Source organism: Chiloscyllium punctatum, chromosome 19 (assembly GCF_047496795.1).
Source record: "Chiloscyllium punctatum isolate Juve2018m chromosome 19, sChiPun1.3, whole genome shotgun sequence".
Lineage (NCBI taxonomy): Eukaryota > Metazoa > Chordata > Chondrichthyes > Orectolobiformes > Hemiscylliidae > Chiloscyllium > Chiloscyllium punctatum.
Window position 1 is genome coordinate 58,303,345 of NC_092757.1, and position 19,361 is coordinate 58,322,705.

Below are 19,361 nucleotides of genomic sequence, written 5' to 3' on the forward strand. Positions count from 1 at the left end.
AAAGCAAACTGATGTTTTCAGACTAGAAGATGGTTTTCAGTGGTGTTCCCCTAGGGTCAATTGGAATTATGATGCTTTGCAATCTATATAAATTCTTCGAGGGGAAAATGAGGACTGCAGATACTGGAGATCAGAGCTGAAAATGTGTTGCTGGAAAAGCGCAGCAGGTCAGGCAGCATCCAAGGAGCAGAAGAATCGACGTTTCGGGCATGAGCCCTTCTTCAGGAATGAGGAAAGTGTGTCCAGCAGGCTAAGATAAAAGGTAGGGAGGAGGGACTTGGGGGAGGGGCGTTGGAAATGCGATAGGTGGAAGGAGGTCAAGGTGAGGATGATAGGCTGGAGTGGGGTGGGGGCGGAGCTGTCGTCTAGGTAGCTGTGGGAGTCGGTTGGTTTATAGGAAATGTCCAAACGGACATTTGCTATAAACCGACCAACTCCCACAGCTACCTAGACTAATCCTCCTCCCACCCTGCCCCCTGTAAAAACGCCATCCCATATTCCCAATTCCTTCGTCTCCGCCGCATCTGCTCCCAGGAGGACCAGTTCCAATACCGTACAACCCAGATGGCCTCCTTCTTCAAAGACCGCAATTTCCCCCCAGACGTGATCGACGATGCTCTCCACCGCATCTCCTCCACTTGCCGCTCCTCCGCCCTTGGGCTCCGCCCTTCCAATCGCCACCAGGTCAGAACCCCACTGGTCCTCACCTACCACCCCACCAACCTCCATATACATCGTATCATCCGTCGTCATTTCTGCCACCTCCAAGTGGACCTCACCACCAGGGATATATTTCCCTCCCCTCCCCTATCAGCGTTCCAAAAAGACCACTCCCTCCATGACTCCCTCGTCAGGTCCACACCCCCCACCAACCCAACCTCCACTTCAGGCACCTTCCCCTGCAACCGCAAGAAATGCAAAACTTGCGCCCACACCTCCCCACTTACTTCCCTCCAAGGCCCCAAGGGATCCTTCCATAACCGCCACAAATTCACCTGCACCTCCACACACATCATTTACTACATCCACTGCACCCGATGTGGCCTCCTCTATATTGGGGAGACAGGCCGCCTACTTGTGGAACGTTTCAGAGAACACCTCTGGGACACTCGGACCAACCAGCCCAACCACCCCGTGGCTCAACACTTCAACTCCCCCTCCCACTCCACCAAGGACATGAGGTTCTTGGCCTCCTCCATCGCCAGACCATAGCAACACGACAGTTGGAGGAAAAGCGCCTCATCTTCCGCCTAGGAACCCTCCAACCACAAGGGATGAACTCGGATTTCTCCAGTTTCTTCATTTCCCCTTCCCCTCACCTTGTCTCAGTCAAATCCCTTGAACTTAGCACCACCTTCCTAACCTGCAATCTTCTTCCTGACCTCTCTGCCCCCACCCTCACTCCGGCCTATCACCCTCACCTTGACCTCCTTCCACCTATTGCATTTCCAACGCCCCCTCCCCCAAGTCCCTCCTCCCTACCTTTTATCTTAGCCTGCTTGGCACACTCTCCCCATTCCTGAAGAAGGACTCATGCCCCGAAACGTCGATTTCCCTACTCAATCTATATAAATTACTTAGATTCTGATACAGGGAGCAGCATTAAGTTTATATATTATTTGCTAAAGTAGATTATGACAAGGATAGTTAATAGACTGCAGAATGACTTAGAATGAAATGAGTTCAATATGAAGGCATATAAAGCAATGCACACAGATAATAAATATGGAAAGTCTCTACAGAATATTTGACACATTGGTGAATAGTATAGTTGAGCAGAGAGACCTTGGTGTTAAAATACATCAATTCTGGCATATTGGCAGGGCAACTTGATAAGGTAATTGAAAAGCATATAGGCTACTGGGATTTATAAATAAAGGATTAAAGCATAAAAACACAGATTAGTTTAGAACGTTAGAAAATACTGTTCAGGCCTCAGCTAAAGAAGTGTGGATGCTTGTAATAATGTAAAGGCATTAGAAAAAGAGTACAAATAAAGTTTATCAGGATGTTATCAATGATGAAGGACTTCAGTTCTGAAGAGAGTTTGAAAATGCTAATACAGTACTGTCTCCCTTGGGCAGATACATGAAAAACGTGACATCAGAGGTTTTCAAGATGTTAGGCTTTTAGCAGGTAGAGCAAAACTAGTTCTTCCAGCAAGTTGCTCGATAACTAGAAGTCATGAACTCATTATCATGATTAAATAATTTTTAGAAAAGATGACGATTTGTTTCTCTACTCAAGAGCTGAATTGCTGGAATATGGAACATTGTGCCAGAAAAAAACTGATGGAAACTGATTTCAGATATATTTGGAAAACATACAAATTTACAGAAAAACAGCAAGCAAGGCAGTGGGACGAATCATGACTGAGCTTTCAAAGAATTAATACAGACACAATGGGCTAAACAGCTTCCTTCTCTGCTATAGGTTAATTTCTCTGAAGCATATAGTTTTTGTTAATTCAAACAAAAAAAAAAGAATTTAGATTATAAACATACAGTAGTTATAAATAATATAAATGCTATGCATAACATATGGTAGATTGTGTATTTGCATTGCAGAATGTGGAAATTTGTAGATAGCAAGACTGCCTCAAGTGAACACATTTCCAGTAGGTGAATCTGTCTCAAATCTGTTCAGCTCACTAAACTGCTGTGTGAATTGCAGACATTTCAACACAGAATTTAGGAATAGTTTTCTCCAAACTTCTGTCCCACCTCTTAAAAGGTATAGGTACATGCTGGTGTTGACAGCATATAGAGTAAGGGAATCTAGTTACATTAGAAATCAGGAAACAGAAAAAGTGATCATATCCAAGGGGTACAATGCACTTGTTCCATGTGAGAATGAGGATAAAAGACTTGTCAGAAAAAAGTCAGAATTCTAATCAGCGAGGATGGAGGAGGAGGTAAAGAAGAAGCGTAATGTAGTAGCTGTAGAGCATTAAATAATTAAGAGGACATCTATGTTGGGTAGATTGCAAGTTTTGACGGGATTGTTGCGGACCTTATAACAGTATGGCAGACGTCTCAATGATTTGAATGTATATTGCAAAGAAAGGGGACGTAGATTCATTTGCTATCATTGAATGATTTTAATGAAGCATTTTAACTTTTCTTATAAAAGCAAACTAGTATATGCCAAGAAAGTAGTACGTTTCTGGAGTATAACTGGGATAGTTTCCAAAATCCATATGTTCTCAGAAAGACCATAAGACTAAGATAAAAAAGTACATAGAAGTGCAAATGAAAATGCATCGATTATGATGAGTGGTAAAGATACAAAGCAAAGCAAAGAGTGACAAAACCAACAGTAAGAATTTCGAAAAGGGGATATAAAACAAAACTTGCAAGGAACATTAAAACCAACATAAAATACTTTACTTTAAATTAGAGGGAAAAAAACCCCCAAAACATTATGGGCTCCTCGAAAACAATTAATAGTGAGGTTATCAATGATAAGGAAATGCAGACAAACTGAATAATTCCGTCTTAATAGTACTTACAGCAAAGAGGTCAGCATGTTAAACATTCTAACATAACTATTACTGAATCAGCAACAAGAATTGAACAAAATTACCATATTCCAGATAACAGTAATGAAGAAAGTAATGGCAATAAAGCTATAATACCCCAGACCAGGTTCATTTCTATTCCAGGGCTTTAAACAATGTAGATGAGAACATCATAAAAATCCTAATTATAACCTTCCAAAGTTGTTTTGGTTCAGACATTATTCCTTTAGATTGGAAAATCATGCATTGCCCTCTGCTACTTAAGAAAAGGGAGAAAAGTAAACTAGGGCACTAAGGCCAGTTACCTTAATTTCTGCTGTGGTAAAATTTATGCAGTCTAAAGGTTAAGAACAAGGTGAGTAAATAATGTGAGCATTTTAGTTGATCACAAAAAACAAGCATAGATCTGTAAAGGTTAGTCATGTTTAACAAATTAGATCAAATTTTTTGAAGAGCTGAATGAATTAAATGACGAGAATATTGATAGATGTTATTCATATGGATTTTAGAAGTCATTCATAAAGTCCCTCCTAAAAGGCCATTACCCAAAGTCCGAACTCATGGAATCGAAGGCAAATTGTTGACCTATTAAGGAAATTGCCTTAACAAAAAGGAGATGGAGAACTGGATTAATAGCTTGTAGGAACTGACTATTGCAGTGTTCCCTGCAAGATATGCAGACATGCAGCAACCTAAATGTTTCTACATAGCTGCACATAACATTTGCCTTCAAACTTGCCATGCAAAAAAATTAACGTGTGCCACACACTTAAATAAATCACTTGCACGCTCTAAAACAAAAAAAATGTTTCATTGCATTCAGTAACAACTTTGTTGATAGGATACACAGCCATATATTCATATTTGCCAATGACAGAAAATATTGTGTTGCACACAGGATAAATGCAAGTGTAAAATTAAAGAGCAATATTAATATATTCAGTGAATCGACAAAGAGATTTCAATATAGGCAAATGTGAGATCTTCCATTTTTGCCCTAAAAAAGATAAATAGCAAGATGCTAGGTAAAGCTCGACAAAGTGGAGGTCTAAGCAGACTGGACAATCTAGGCTCACAAGTCATTTAAATATGACAATAGTATTGAAGATTTGTGTTGCAGAATTTGCCACACCCATAGCCAAGCTGTTCCAGTACTGCAACAACACTGGCATCCCCCCCAACAATGTGGAAAATTGCCCAGTTATGTCCTGTAGAAGAACAGCAGGACAAATCCAACCTGGCCAATTGTTAGCCTATAAGTCTACTCTGAAACATCAGTAAAAGTGATGAAGGATGCCATCAAGCAGCAAGTGCGCAGCAATAATCAGCTCATTGAATCATAGAACCCTACAGTGTCAGGCCATTAGGCCCAACAAGTCCACACTGACCTCCCCCAAAGAGTAAACCACCTAGACCCATTCCCCTACCCTATTACTCTACATATACCCTTAACTCATGCACCTAACCTACACATTCCTGAACACTACGGGCAACCTAGCATGGTCAATTCATCTAACCTGTACATCTTTGGATTTTGGAAGGAAACTAGAGCACCCAGAGGAAATCCACACAGACATGGAGAGAATATGCAAACCCCACACAAACAGTCACCGAAACCAACTTTGGGTTCTGCCAGGGCCACTCAGCTCCTAACTTCATTACAATCTTGGATCAAATATGGATAAAAGAGCTAAATTCCAGAGGTGAGGTGAGAGTGACAGCCCTCGATATTAAGGCTGCATTCAACCAAATATGGTATCAAAAGCCTCAGCAAAACCGAATCAATAGGAAACAAGGGAAAACTCTTAATTGGTTCGGGTCATTCCTGACACATAGGAAGGTGTTTGCAGTTGTTGGAGGTCAGTCATCTCAGCTCCACAACATCTTTGTAGGAGTTCCTCAGGGTAATGGCCTAGGCCTAACCATCTTGAGATGCCTCAAAGATCTTCCCTTCATCACAAGGTCAAAAATGGGGATGTTCATCAACAATTGCACAGTCTTCAGCACCATTTATAACTCCTCAGATACTGAAGTAGTCCATGTTCAAATGCAAAAAATGCAGACAATATCCAGGCTTGGGCTGATCAGTGGCAAGTAACATTCACACCTCACATACCAGACAACGGCCATCTCCAATAAAAGACAATCTAACCACTGCTTATTGACACTCCATGGCATTATCATTACAGAATCCCCCATTATCAACGTCTGGTTCCCATTGACCAGAAACTCAACTGGACTTGTTACATAAATACAGTGACTGCAAGAGCAGGTCAAGGGCGAGGAATACTGCAGAGAGTAACTCACCTCTTGACACCCCAAAGCCTCTCTACCGTCTACATAGAATCATAGAATCCCTACAGTGTCTAAACAGGCCATAAGGGCCAACAAGTCCACACTGACCCCCTGAAGAGTAAACCACCCAGACCCATTTGTCAAGACTATAGTGGAATACTCCCCACTTTGCCTGGATGTGTGTTGCGCCAACAACACTCAGAAACTTGACACCATCCATGACAAAGTAGCCCCCTTGATTGTGGATGTCATGCTAATCATCCACAACTTCCACCAGCAATGCTCAGCAACAAATGCACTGCAGAAATTTACCCAAGGTCATCAGACTGCACCTTCCAAACCCACGACCATTTCCATCCAGAATTACAAAGGCAACAGATACATGGGAACAGCATCACCTGCCAGTTCCCCTCCAAGTCACTCACCATCCTGACTTGGAAATACATCGCTATTCCTTCATTGTCACTGGGTTAAAATCCTGGAATTTCTTCCCTAATGGCATTGTGGTTCGACCAACAGACATGAATTGCAGCAGTTCAAGAAGACAGCTCAACATTACCTTCTCAAGAACAACTACACAAGGGCAGTAAATGCTGGCCAGCCATCAACATATATGCCCCATGAGAGAATTAAAAATATATTGCAGATAGATATTGGAGTAGAATACAAGAAAGAAGAAATCACGCTTCAGCTATACAAAACCCTGGTTAAATTCCTGGAATACTGATGGTTGTAGATTTTGAGCACCACACCTTCAGAAGGATTTACTGACCTCAGACTCGGTCAAGTATAGGGTTACCAGAATAATAGTTGAATTTAGCTGTGAGGAGAGATTAAACAACCTGTGATTGTTTTTCTGAAATTTAGAAGGGTGATTTGATTGAAATTTAGTATACTAGAAGTACAGATAGTTCCTGCTGATGTACCCCATTTCCACTCACTGAAAAACCTCAAAATAGGGAACATGATCTAAATATTAGAGACAAACATGTCAGCAATTAAGTCAGACAACATTTCTTTATGCAAAGATTGATGGAAGTCTGAAATTCACCTCCACAAACAGCAATTAATGTTAATTCAATTGCTAATTTTATAACTGAGATTAATAAATTAAGTCAATGGTATTAAGAAATATGGGGCAGAGACAGCTATAAGGAGCAGGTTGCAGGTCAGCCACAATCTCATAGAATGAAAGAACAAAGTAGGGAGCTAAATGGCCTACCTTATTTCTACATTGTTAAACCTGAATAGAACACTTTGTATCAGTCTGATTCAGTGAAACCATTTTTATTTGATTTATAAAATCAAGGAGTCAAGCTCTAATTTAGTGTTATGCATATAATCTAAGCAGGTGGTTTAGTACAGCGCAAAAGTACATTGGTAAAGGGAAAACAAATTCAAGAGGAAAACGTTTTCCTGGTCACCTGGATATAAAAGGTTCCATGACATATTTGTTTTTGAAGAGCTTTATGTGATGCTCTTAATATATCACCTCAAAGTGATCCTAACATTACTGGTGACAGAGCTGTGCTTATTCTTTCCCTGAATGTGGGTGTCACTGAGTAGGGCAGCAGTCACCTCGCTGGATAGTTAATTATCCCTAATTGTCCTTAAACTGAGTGGTTTGCTCAGCCATTTCAGAAAGCAAGCAGAGCTATGGATCTGAAGTCACATGTAGGCCTAACCAGGCAAGGATGGCATATTTGCTTCACTAAAGGACATTAGTGAACTAGATGGTTTTTATGACAGAAGATAGTTTGGTACTTTCATTTGCACTGAATTGAAATTCCACCAAGTGAATGGTGTGACTTCAATCAAATCCAGATCCCCAGCCTGAGCTTGTGGATAATTGGACAAATAACTTAAATCACTCTGCAACAACTAAACATTATTGCATTAATTATAACAGTATTAATTGCAGAACAATTACCAGCCAGAAATCCATCTCCACAGCTTTAGTTTATTCTGTCTTTTAAGTGGGTAATTCATCCTCCAGAAACCAGTCCAAAGCTATTCTCAGTTCTTTACTCCCATGAATTTGGTCTCTTCAGTCTGAAACTGAGGTGCTACCTGCATTCCACATAGTGAATAATAGTAAATGGCCAATTATCATCCTCTTTCTAAGAGACTTAAACACTGGCTATGTCTGTAAAGTTCAGCAATCTCTTGGGGAAACCTGCAACCCGATCCTATAATGGTTTCCTATTGACTTCTCCTTTCCCAAAGCCTATCTCCATGGTAATGTAAAATTATATGGGCTTTAAATCCGGGAGGAAATGCTAACTGATAACATTTAGACCATCAACTCCATTCCGTATCGGAAATAAGTGACTGTTTAAAATATAAACATTTACAAATCCTGACATTCCTAGCCCGTCTCTGAGGCTTTAAACAGATTCAGTACAGATACTCTTGTTATTGTCTACAAAAGTGAATACATCGTTTTACTGGGAAGATAGCAATTTGAATAAGTTGATTAAAAACAAAGAACTGTGGAAGCTAGAAATCTGTGTTTGATCCTCCTGATTGATAAAGGTTTTCACCAAAACTCTCTTATATAGCCATAATTCATTCCTCAGTGACTGCCTCAGGATCAGAGTTATCGCACATGGATTCCAAATACATCCATCTGGGGTATCTCTGTGATGTACAATGCTCCTCAGATAGCTGTTCTCAGCACATCCTGATATCCACCTTCAGTGCCATGTGCTGCCACATATACAATCTTGACCTCTCTCTCCATCCTCACCAACTCATGCTATCTCAGTCCCCGAGTTCCACTGCATTCTTTAGCTCATTCAACATTTTAACAAGAAACTTTTTCTCTTCTCAGATATTAAGGAATGCAAATTGCAACAATTCATTGATACACATGCCGCTTTGAAAGCGTCCTCCCCTCCCATTCCCTTCAACTCTATCCCTACCATATAACCCTTCATTTCCCACCGCCAAATCATCTAACCTCCACATCCCAGGACACTATGGGCAATTTTCCATGCCCAATTCACCTAACCTGTAAATCTCTGGAGGTGGAAACCAGAGTCCCTGGAGGAAACTCACACAGACACAAGGAGAACGTTCAACTCCACACAGACAGTTGCCCAAGGCCCGAATCAAATTCAGGTCTCTGGAACTATGAAGCCGCAATGCTAACCACTGCACTGACCTAAACCCTCTGACCTCTAACCCCAACTCTTATCTGGTATTTACCACACCTTCTGACATTCCACTCTCCATTACTGTACCAGCAAAGAATTTAGTTTTATCCCTTGTGTCCCAACCTCAATGAATTTCAGACACAACCTGACATCAAAATCTTCTTCCATCACCATTATTTGCAGGACCGTTTCCTTAAGCACGAGTCCTCTCCCCAACCCAGAGACTCCTTCATCTGCCTCCAAAACTCTCCTTCCCCTCAACCTCTCCATCTGGCCTTTTATCCGTTCATTGAAAACAGTCAACGTGACATCGGTTGCCCTCTGAAGTCACAGTTCTCTTTGCTCTCAGATCTAACCCTGACTTTTAAATTCAAACCGGTTGACAAGGATAGTGCTGTTCTTGTCTGGCATACTAACCTCTACCTTGTGGAGGCTGAGCATCAGCTCTAGAATGCCTCCTCTATCTCCCTCAGACTATGACCCACCAATTCCATTCCAGTCACTGATCTCATATGGTGATTTTCTCCCAACAGCATCACACTTCATAGCTCCCCCACCCTGCACAGCTGCTTCTATCTACTTCTCAAAATTCACAAACAGAACTGCCCTGGTGAACCCTGTTCCTGCCCCACAGAACTTATGTCTTCCTACCTTGACTCAACTTTTTAACTCCCGTGTCTGGTCCCTTCCCACCTACATCCATAACTTGTTGGATACTTCACGTCAGTTTCAAAGAATTGTTCTCTGCTCCAGTCATCTGCTCTTCACCATGCACATTCAAGTTGTCTACACTATTCCCCAGCAATTTTGTCTGAGGGTTCTCTGCTTCTTCCTTGAGAAAAAGCCTGAACTGTACCCACCACCAGCACTACCCTCCACCTGACCAAGCTCATCCTCACTTTTACAACTTCTCCTTTAACTCCTCTCACTTGTTCAGGTCAAAGATATGGGTACCCAATTCTGCCTATCACTCCCCACAACTCATCCTCTAGTACATCAATGACATAATTGATGCAGTTTTTCTCTATCATTTAGAATTGGAGGAAAGAAATTATTAATTTTGCACCCAAATTCCACACTGGTTCATCTCTGTTTCCATTTCCAGGGATAGCCTGGCCACCAATATCTATTATAGACTCACTGACTCCCACAGTTACCTTGATTATACCCTGCTTTCTGTAAGGACACCATTCCATTCTCCAAGTTTCATCTTCTCTGTCACATCTGTTCTGATGATGCCACCTTCTGCAGGAGCGGGATCTCATAAAATGTCTACTATTTTCCTCAGCCCAAGGACCCCAACCCCCAAACAACCCCCACCATGGGGTGATAGGACCAACCCATTTCCCATACTTCTGCCCTCATCCCTTTCCTCCTGTCACACAACAAAGATAAGGTTTCCCTTTCTCTTCACTTTGCACCTCACCAGTCTGCTCATCAAAGACCATAAACCATCATTTCCAACACAATGCCTGCACCAGACAAGTATTTGCCTCCCTACCCTTGTCAGCATTCCGGAGGGACCATTTCCTTCATGACACTTTGGTCCACCCCCAACACCTCCCTACAACCCGACTCCACCTTGCCTTACAATGCTTGCCCATTTATCTCCTCCTCCTTACTCTTCAATGCCCCAGACACACATTCCAGGGAAACAGCAATTTAACTGAACTTCATTCAATCTGCTCACAATCTGGTTTACTCTATACTGGGGAGACAAAATACAGACTAGGAAACTGCATTGCTGAACACTTATGCTCAGACTCTTAAAGTGACCCCGATGTCTTCCACTTCAGCAGAGCATCGTGTTCCCTGGTCAACATTTTTGTCTCAGGCCTGCTGCAGTGCTTCAGTGAGGCTCAACACAAGCTGCAGAAACAAACCTCATCTTCTGCCTAGGGAGCTTATGGTCTTCAGGACTCAATATTGTGTTTAACAATTTCAGAAATAAACTTAATCCACCTAGACTGCACATCCCTAGTAACTACTTGGTAGTTTTAGCATAGCCAATGTGCATCTTTGGGCTGTGGGAGGAAACCAGAGTACCCAGTGGAAACTGGTGCAGACACAGAAAATGTGCAAACTCCATATAGACAGTTGCCCAAGGTTAGAATTAAACCAAGGTTCTGCCACTGTGAGGCAGCAGTGCTAATCACTGTGTCAATCAATTCCTGGAACTAATAAATACAATTCTCACCAAAGTGGACTAATTTTTTTTCCTTTCACAGCTAACATTCACTCCTATTTTGCAAATCTAGCACCCTTATCATTGCCATGATCTTCTGCTTTGGAGCAAATTTACCAACTGTTTCACTTGCTCCTCCTCCCCCTCTGTCATGAGCCAAAAAGCCATGATTTTCCAGCTCCTTTCTGTTCAGATGAAGTCATACTGAACTCAAAACATTTCTCACTTCAAAGATGCTGCCAAGCCTGTTCAGTTTCTCCAGCACACTTTTTTTTATTTCAGATTTCGAGCACCTGCAGTATTCTTTTATATGAACTAAATACAACTGATTGTTATTCATATTAATATACGACAGAAAAAGATATCCTTTATTAGTTTCTTAACAAACTGCTGCATTTTTACTTGATATAACATTCTCCAAATTACATTCTTTATAGAACAGAGACAGGCATGTCCATGAAGACTCTTACCAATTTTTATAGATGCACCATAGAAAGCATTCTATCAGATGCATCACAGCTTGGTACGGCAACTGCTCTGCCCAGGACCATAAGAAACTACAGAGAGTTGTGAACACATCCCAGTCCATCATGCAAGCTAACTCCAACTATACTTCTCATTGTCTCGAGAGAGGAGCCAACATTATCAAAGACTTCTCCCACCCCAATTATAACTTCTTCCAAACTTTTCCATTGGGCAGAAGATACAAAGATTTAAACACACATACCAACAGATTAAACAGCTTCCTCCCTGCTATTACTAGACTTCTGAATGGACCTCTCAAATTTTAAATTTAATGTTGATCCCTTCTTTGTACATCTTCTCTGCAGCCATAACATTGTATTCCTCAGTCTGTTCTATTACCCTAATGCACTTTGCATGATATGATCTGCCTGTACTGCACACAAAATAATACATTTCACTGTACTCAGGTATATGTGACAATAATAAAATAAATATTGAAGTTATAACGTTCAGTTCTTTCACGCAAGTCTTCCGAGATGTCCCGAACTAGTTTCCTGTAGCATAGCTTACACCAATGATTTCTTCCCCACTGTCCATAGCAGGTTGCATCTTTCTGAGGTCTTAAATTGCTGCCAGTTCCCTCTCCTCCAGAGAACTAGCTGCCTCCAGCATTCCTCTTGACAGGTTAAACAGAACAGCTTTTTCCCTGCAGCTCACTTTTGTTTCTCCCTATACTTTTTCTTCTCCTATTCAAATTTCAGCATTTACAACAGTAACATGTCTTCCTTTGTGTTCAGTTGTTAAACACAGCCAATGCACTGAAATAGGTCAAACTGTGCCTGATTACACTGCCAGTTTTCTTCAGAATTAATTGACAGGAGGAAGTGTTTGAATTTATACAAATTTGCCTCCATGTTGCTGCCAACAGTAAATACCTCCCACATTTTACAAGAACAGCACTATTGTGCTTGGGGCACTTTATGATAAAAGGTTTGATTGCAACAGCACAAGTTGGTGCCATTGTAAGAGATAGATACCTACAGGCAGAGAGAGAAAAACTATGTTGCAACACAGGTGGCCTAGATTCCTAATACACTATAAGTTAAAATACATTGCAACAGTGAGACCAAATCCTTTTTAATTTGTTTGGAGAAGGAATGGAAAAATTTACAAGACCATAGTTTTTTTTTGAGATGTGGGCATCACTGACGAGCATTTATTCTCCTAGAGAAAGTGATACTGAGGGTTGGTGTGGACTTGTTGGGCCGAAGGGCCTGTTTCCACACTGTAGAGAATGTAATCTAATATGTAACGTAACTGCTGGAGTCCTGAGGGTGTATGGGCATCCATAGAACTGTTTGGGAGTTCTGAGATTTTATCCCAGAGAGAGTGAAAGAACAATTATAAAGTTCCAAGTCAAGATGGTGTGTGACATGGAAGGGAACATGCAGGTGATGTTCACAGGATTCTGCAGTACTTGTCCTTGAAGGTAATTTAGAGACTGCAGCCACTGTATCCAAGCCACAGTGTAACAAGAACAAGAACTTATGGAATTTAACTGCATGCTTTGAACAGTGCTATACCAACATCTCAGAGAAACTTCCGTTGACTACCTAACAGCCTCAGTTTTAAATAAGACTACAGGCCATTTACGACTAGGTACTTAGAACTATGTTTTAAAAGAAAAAATCTCCTGGACGAGGGAATTTGTCAGGTGGCCGAACAGGAACCAGCTTGCTCTTCCCCTCTAAGAGAATAATGCTCCAGAACGGGGCCTGCTCTACTATTAATTTGACTTCACTGTAGGACTTTCAGCAAATGAATCAAACTGGTACTGCCCACACAGCTCCTGCAATACAACCGGAAGTCTAGCCTCCTTAGCTCCTCGTCAGTCCAGAGACGCGGTTACCACAGGAACCGGAGGTCACCGTCGTTCTTGACTGGCTGAATATAATGTCAATCAAACGTCCCTCACATCACTTCCGCAGCCGGATTCCGTTGCTCCCGCCCGTGCGTCGTCTTTCCCCCTTCAATAAAAGTATTTATCGGAGAGCGGCTCACCATTTTCGGACTTTCTCGATAGCTGCCATAACCTTTTTGATGTCATCTTTGGCTCGGCTGCGTGTCTCCGCTCTCACCGACCGGCCCGACATCTTTTCATCCGAGATTTTGTTGGAAAATAAAACTTTATCTCCTTTTCTGACAAGCGCGGCCCCGATCCGAAAGCTGGACTCTGCGCCTGCGCCGTGCGTCCGCTTGACGCAGCCCTGGCACGTGCATAGAGGACGTCATCACGACCTTCCTGCAAGGTGATGGCTAGGCTGTGCTCCAGCCCAAACCAATACCCAATCCGTTCTTGGCAATGGGTGAAGAATGCTTGTTTTTGGTGGGGCATTTTTAACATGGCATGGCTTAAGGAGTTTCACAGAGAGAAAACAAAATAATGAAATGGAAACCGATTCAGAAAAGTTGAGTACTTTTACAAGCAAAGTACTGTACAGTAGATGCAAGTGTTGGGAATACTCAGCAAGTCAGTCGGCATCGGTGGAGGGGAACAGAGTTCACGTTTGCTTGTTGAGTTTTTCTAATTTGGAAAAAGGCCTTTTGGCTTTTCATTGCTGTGCGGTTGTCAAACATCTATTCCATTACCATTTTCCAGCACTTGGCTTTTATGCTATGGCATTTCATGTGCTCAGCCAAATAATTTTTAAATGTCTTGGTGGTCCTTGTTTCTATTATCCTTTCAAATGTGAATTCCAAACACTCACTGGCCTTTGGGTGTAGTTCTTTTTCTCACATGAACTCTAAATCTTTGCCCTGTACCTTTAAAATGTGCTACCTAGTTACTGACCTTTCTACTGAAGGGAAAAGATTCTTCATATCTAAACTCACTATACCCCTCATTACTTTGTACACTTCAATCAGGTCCATCTTCAGCCTTCTCTGCTTTAAGGAAAACATCTCAAACCTGTCTAGTCTTTCTTCATACCTGAATTGTTCCAAACCACCCAACAACCTGGTGAATTTCCTGCACTTGCTCTGGGGCAGTACGTTGACTCAGTCATTAGCATTGCTGCCTCAGCACAAGTGGTTGATTACATCTTTGGGTGACTGTGTGGAGTTTGCACATTTTCCCCATGTCTGTGTGAGTTGTCTCTGGGTGCACTGGTTTCCTCCCACAGTCCAAAGATGTGCAGGTTAGGTGGATTGGCTATGATAAATTGCCCATAGTGTCCAGAGATGTGCAGGGTAGGTGGATTAGCCATAGGAAATACAGAGTTACAGGGATAGGAAAGCAGGTTAGATCTGGGTTGGATACTCTTCCAGTCTGGTGTGGACTGGATTGGTGGAATGGCGTGCTTCCATGCTGTAGAGATTCTGTGATACAATCTTATCCTTCCTATAGTTTGCTGATCAGAACTGCTTTGGCACAAATAACATTGTGTGCACCTCCATCATAACCTCTTTGCATTTGTATTCAAAACTAATTGATCATACCACCTATGTTAATATCTCGATCATTAATGTAAATTGCAGCATGGAACTCAGCAAAGAATCCTTGGTACACCATTAGACACAGGTTTCCAGTCACAGAAATAGCTTTTGAGCTCTGCACCCTGCCACTAAGCCAATTTTGGATACAATTTGCCATGTTACCCCAGATTCCATGGGCTTACAGCCCGCCATGCAAGACCTAAAATCATAGAATTACGAGATTGGGGGAAGAGGCCATTTGGCCCATCAAGTCTACACTGACCCTCCCAGACCCAGGCCCCCACCCTGTCCCAATAAACCTGCATTTACCATGGTGCACATAGCTTGCATATGTGTGGATACTGTGGACAATTTAGCATGGTCAATCCACTTAGCCTTGTCAAAAGCCAAAAACAGAAATTGCTAGAGAAGCTTATCCAGAAATTCTGCTTTTGTTTTGGTTCTCCAGCAATTTCTGTTGATAAACAAATCTCCAGCATCTACAGTTCTTTGTTTTACTTGACAAAAGCCTTACTATCCTCATCTGTACATGAAGTCACCTCCTTGAAAAACTCAATCAAACCGGTCAGATATGATCTCCCCCTGATAAGCCATGCTGGTTATCCATTATTAATCCTTGCCTATCCAAGTGGAGAATATTTATTTCCCTTAGTTTTTTTTCCAAATGTTCCTCCACCACTGATGTTACAGACCTATGACTTCGCATCAAAACTGCATTTTTGTGTAAAAACAAAGAATATTTTCTTATGGAAAACTAAGTTTGTAAATATTTCTAACCAAGTCAATCCACTTGCAATGTTAATAACTTTCTCTGCAGATTTGCTCAGTGGCCCCCAACACTTTCTGTTATTTGTAAATTTGATGTTTATGATTAAAATCAACCATCTTGGGAATATAATGTATGCACATGTATTTCTCTCCCAAATTAATGGAAAATAACAAATTAATTTTCCTTCCACAATATTGCCTAAAACTTATAGAGGAATCAGACTTGGATGTTGGTCTCTTGACAGGGTCAGAGGGTTTGAGCTATAGGGAGAGGCTGAACAGACTGGGACTGTTTTCCCTGGAGCGTCCGAGGCTAAGGGGTGCCCTGATAGAGGTTAATAAAATCATGAAGGGCATGGATAGGTTAAATAGACAAGGAATTTTCCCTGGGGCGAGGAAGTGCAAGATTAGAGGGCATAGTTTTAAGGTGAGAATGGAAAGATTTAAAAGGGACCTAAGGGGCAACTTTTTCATGCAGAGGGTGGTGTGTGTATAGAATGAGCTGCCAGAGGATGTGGTGGAGGCTGGTACAATTACAATGTTTAAAAGGCATCTGGATGGGTATCTGAATAGGAAGTAATAGAGGGATAATGAGCCAAATACTGGAAAACGTGACTAGATTAAGCTAAGCTATCTGGTGAGCATGGACGAATTGGACCGAAGAGTTTGTTTCCGTGTTATATACCCTATATCGATGTCTCTCTGGAATTGAAGTAACAAGTGATTTCTCGGAACTGTCAATCAGGAACCTGTGGGCGGTGCCGAAACGGAACGGTCACTGTCATAGGCTGACGTGAGGACGCGGTGAGTGGCTGGATTTAACGGCGGTTAGAGGATAGAGCCTTGTGATTAGTTGACGTGCCTGTCAGTCAACGCCAGGGCCCCGCCTACCAGGTGGGCCGTGAAGATGGCGCTGTTTTTTGCCGGTCGCTCCGTGAGGGTCAGCCAGCACCGGAACTCCGGGGACTGTGTCCGCAAGCTGGTCGTTAGCGCCTGCAGTCTGGGCAGTGGATCCAGGTTGGCAGCCGCCGGCGTGGGCCAGGGGGCCGGCGGACGGCGGCGGTTGCTGCTGCTGCTGCTATCTCCCTCGGTGGCGCAGAGGCCGGCTGCCCAGAGCCGAGCCGCGGCTGGGATCCTGGAGCCCACTCCCAGCAGGAACACTCCCACCAGGCGGGGAGCAGCAGAGCAGGGGAGCCGGCTCTCAGAAGCTCTGACCGCCCTCCAGTTACACCGCACACAGCAAACACCTGGCAGTGACCCTCCTGTAGCTGGCAGTGTGACATTTCCACTGGAAAGGCACCTCTGTTCCCAGAATAGGGAGCTCAGTAATACTGACCTATACATGGTGCATGTTAATGGGTTTATTAACCATGGCAGCTGCCTGTCCTGTCAGGTCTTGGCCTCTCACTTGAGGAACCACAAATACCTCCTTTGCATCTTTAAACGGTCAATCGTCACAAATGGCTGGGCATCAGCCCTAGACAGTAACGGCCACTGGCATTTTGTCACCATGGTACATCACCAGTGCAGAACCTACGGCTACTTTAGAGATGGCAACAGGTACTCTGGAAGAAATAACGCTGTCCCACTTCCTCAAGGAAGCAACACGCTCTACTACGATATTTTGAAAATCTCTCCCAGTGCCACCCAGAGTCAGATCAAATCAGCATACTACAAGCAGTCATTTCGTTACCATCCAGACAGAAATGCAGGCAGTGAGGAAGCAGCATTGAGGTTCACTCAAATCAATGAGGCATATTCCGTGCTGGGAAGCGTGACCCTAAGGAAGAAGTATGACCGGGGAATTTTGACAGCAGCAGATTTACGTAGCGGGAAGAAGCCTTCGGAGAAAGCCCAAACCTCAGCGTCAAAACAATCACAGGCTTGGAGCTCGTCAGATAAATTGAGCTCCGAGAAATCGATGTTCAATTTTGATGAGTTCTACAAAGCTCATTACGGGGAGCAATTGGCCAGGGAGCAGACCCAACGATGGAGAAGGATGCAGCTTCGTAAAAACAAGGAAAGTCTGGAGGGGAGGTGGCATATTCAGAAACTAATGGAGATGACAGTGACTGCTATGCTTATTGGAGGGCTTTTTCTACTGTTCAGTATCAATAATAAATAAATGAACGAGGCTTCCTCAAGGGGCTAAGACTTGAATTTCATTGTAATTTCATGAGTGTCAAAATGGTACTAGACACACTTCTGGTCAAACAGAAAAGGGCACATTAGGAGCCAGAGTTTGTAATATTAAGACAGTAGCTGCAAAATTCTTGTGATCACACCTCATCATTTATTGTTGGCTGTAACATTTTTTAATTCAGTCAAATTATTGTTTAGTAAAATAATCAGAATGCAAATTTTGGAAATTTGAAATTAAAAATGGGAATATGCTGGAGATGTGAAGCAAGTTAGTCAGCATCTGATTAGGAAAAAGGCAGTTTTCAGAACCTCCTCATTCATTACAGACACTACTGACCTGCTCTAAATATTTATAACTCTTGTTCATAGAACTTTCTCATTTGATTTTGGCTCCACAACCAATACACAACCATCTTTAGTCTATTTTGTATGGTCACTGAAGGTAATGCTCTGTAATTTGAAAATAGCTAATGTCTGTACTCTGACAATTGATTATATTGAATCCTAAAATGATTTTGAAAACTGGAATTTTTTCATGTCAGATATAGTCTGCATTTACACTGCAAGTTCAGCATCAGTGCATTGTTATGGTAACAATGTAAAGCTAAGACCGGAGTGAGACTCTGTTCCTCAGGACTCTTCTACTTCTCTCAGGATTCAGGTCTGGCTGTGATTAAGGATTTGGACCATAGTTTACCAACATCACAGTAGTAGTGCACGTTCAGTTTCAGTTAACATGTACTTCTATAATTTTCTTTGCTGCTCATACCCAAATTTGGATCAAATCAGATTCACCACCACCCTAGAACATACAGCATGGTGCAGGCCTTCTGGCCCTCGATGGTTTCACAGGTTGGCCCAACTGAAGCCTAACTAACCTATACTATTCCATTATCATCTGTATGTTTATCCAATGACCATTTAAATGCCCTTAAAGCTGGTGACTCTATGACTGTTGCAAGCAGGACATTCCACGCCATTACTATGCTGTGAGTAAAGAACGTACATCTGACATCTGCCCTATATCTATCACCCCTCAATTTAAAGCTTTGTCCCCTTGTGCTAGCCCTTGCACACTTTGGCTCCTAATACGTCTAAACTATTTTCAAAAATTCTATTATCGAATGTCTCAGTGGCCTTGCCCTTCCTTATCTCTCTGTCCAGTTCTATAACTTCCAAGATATTTGCAGTTCTCCAACTCTGGCCTCTTGAACATTTCTGATTTTATTACAGCACCAGTGATGTAAAAAAATCCTTCAGCAGCCTAGGCCCCTATATCCAGAATTTTTTAATGCTTATAGTCAATCTCTTTGTTGAATGCCTTAAATTCCTT

The 19,361-nt window shown here is 42.3% G+C and overlaps 2 protein-coding genes across 5 annotated transcripts in view; one reads left to right on the forward strand and one right to left on the reverse strand.

Moving 5' to 3' along the window:
• LOC140491370 (B-cell CLL/lymphoma 7 protein family member B-like) overlaps positions 1-13,893 on the reverse strand; it is a 39,190-nt gene extending 25,297 nt beyond the window's left edge. For 3 of the 4 annotated variants that reach the window (XM_072589457.1, XM_072589456.1, XM_072589455.1), the window contains exon 1: positions 13,685-13,893. In XM_072589457.1, coding sequence (XP_072445558.1) covers positions 13,685-13,776 — 92 coding nt within the window. In that variant the 5' untranslated portion in view covers positions 13,777-13,893. Of the gene's footprint in view, positions 1-7,745; positions 7,886-13,684 lie in introns of all 4 variants that reach the window. The other variant, XM_072589458.1, reaches the window with a different exon arrangement.
• Positions 13,894-16,676: 2,783 nt separating this feature from the next.
• LOC140491371 (uncharacterized) lies at positions 16,677-18,033 on the forward strand. Its single transcript, XM_072589459.1, has one exon. It carries the CDS (start codon positions 16,794-16,796, stop codon positions 18,009-18,011), a length of 1,218 nt encoding a protein of 405 aa, XP_072445560.1. The 5' UTR covers positions 16,677-16,793; the 3' UTR covers positions 18,012-18,033.
• Positions 18,034-19,361: the final 1,328 nt, after the last annotated feature.

What these genes read in the sequence shown, in the direction of transcription:
- LOC140491371 (XM_072589459.1), top strand. Translation starts at nt 16,794, where the DNA reads ATGGCGCTGTTTTTTGCCGGTCGCTCCGTGAGGGTCAGCCAGCACCGG.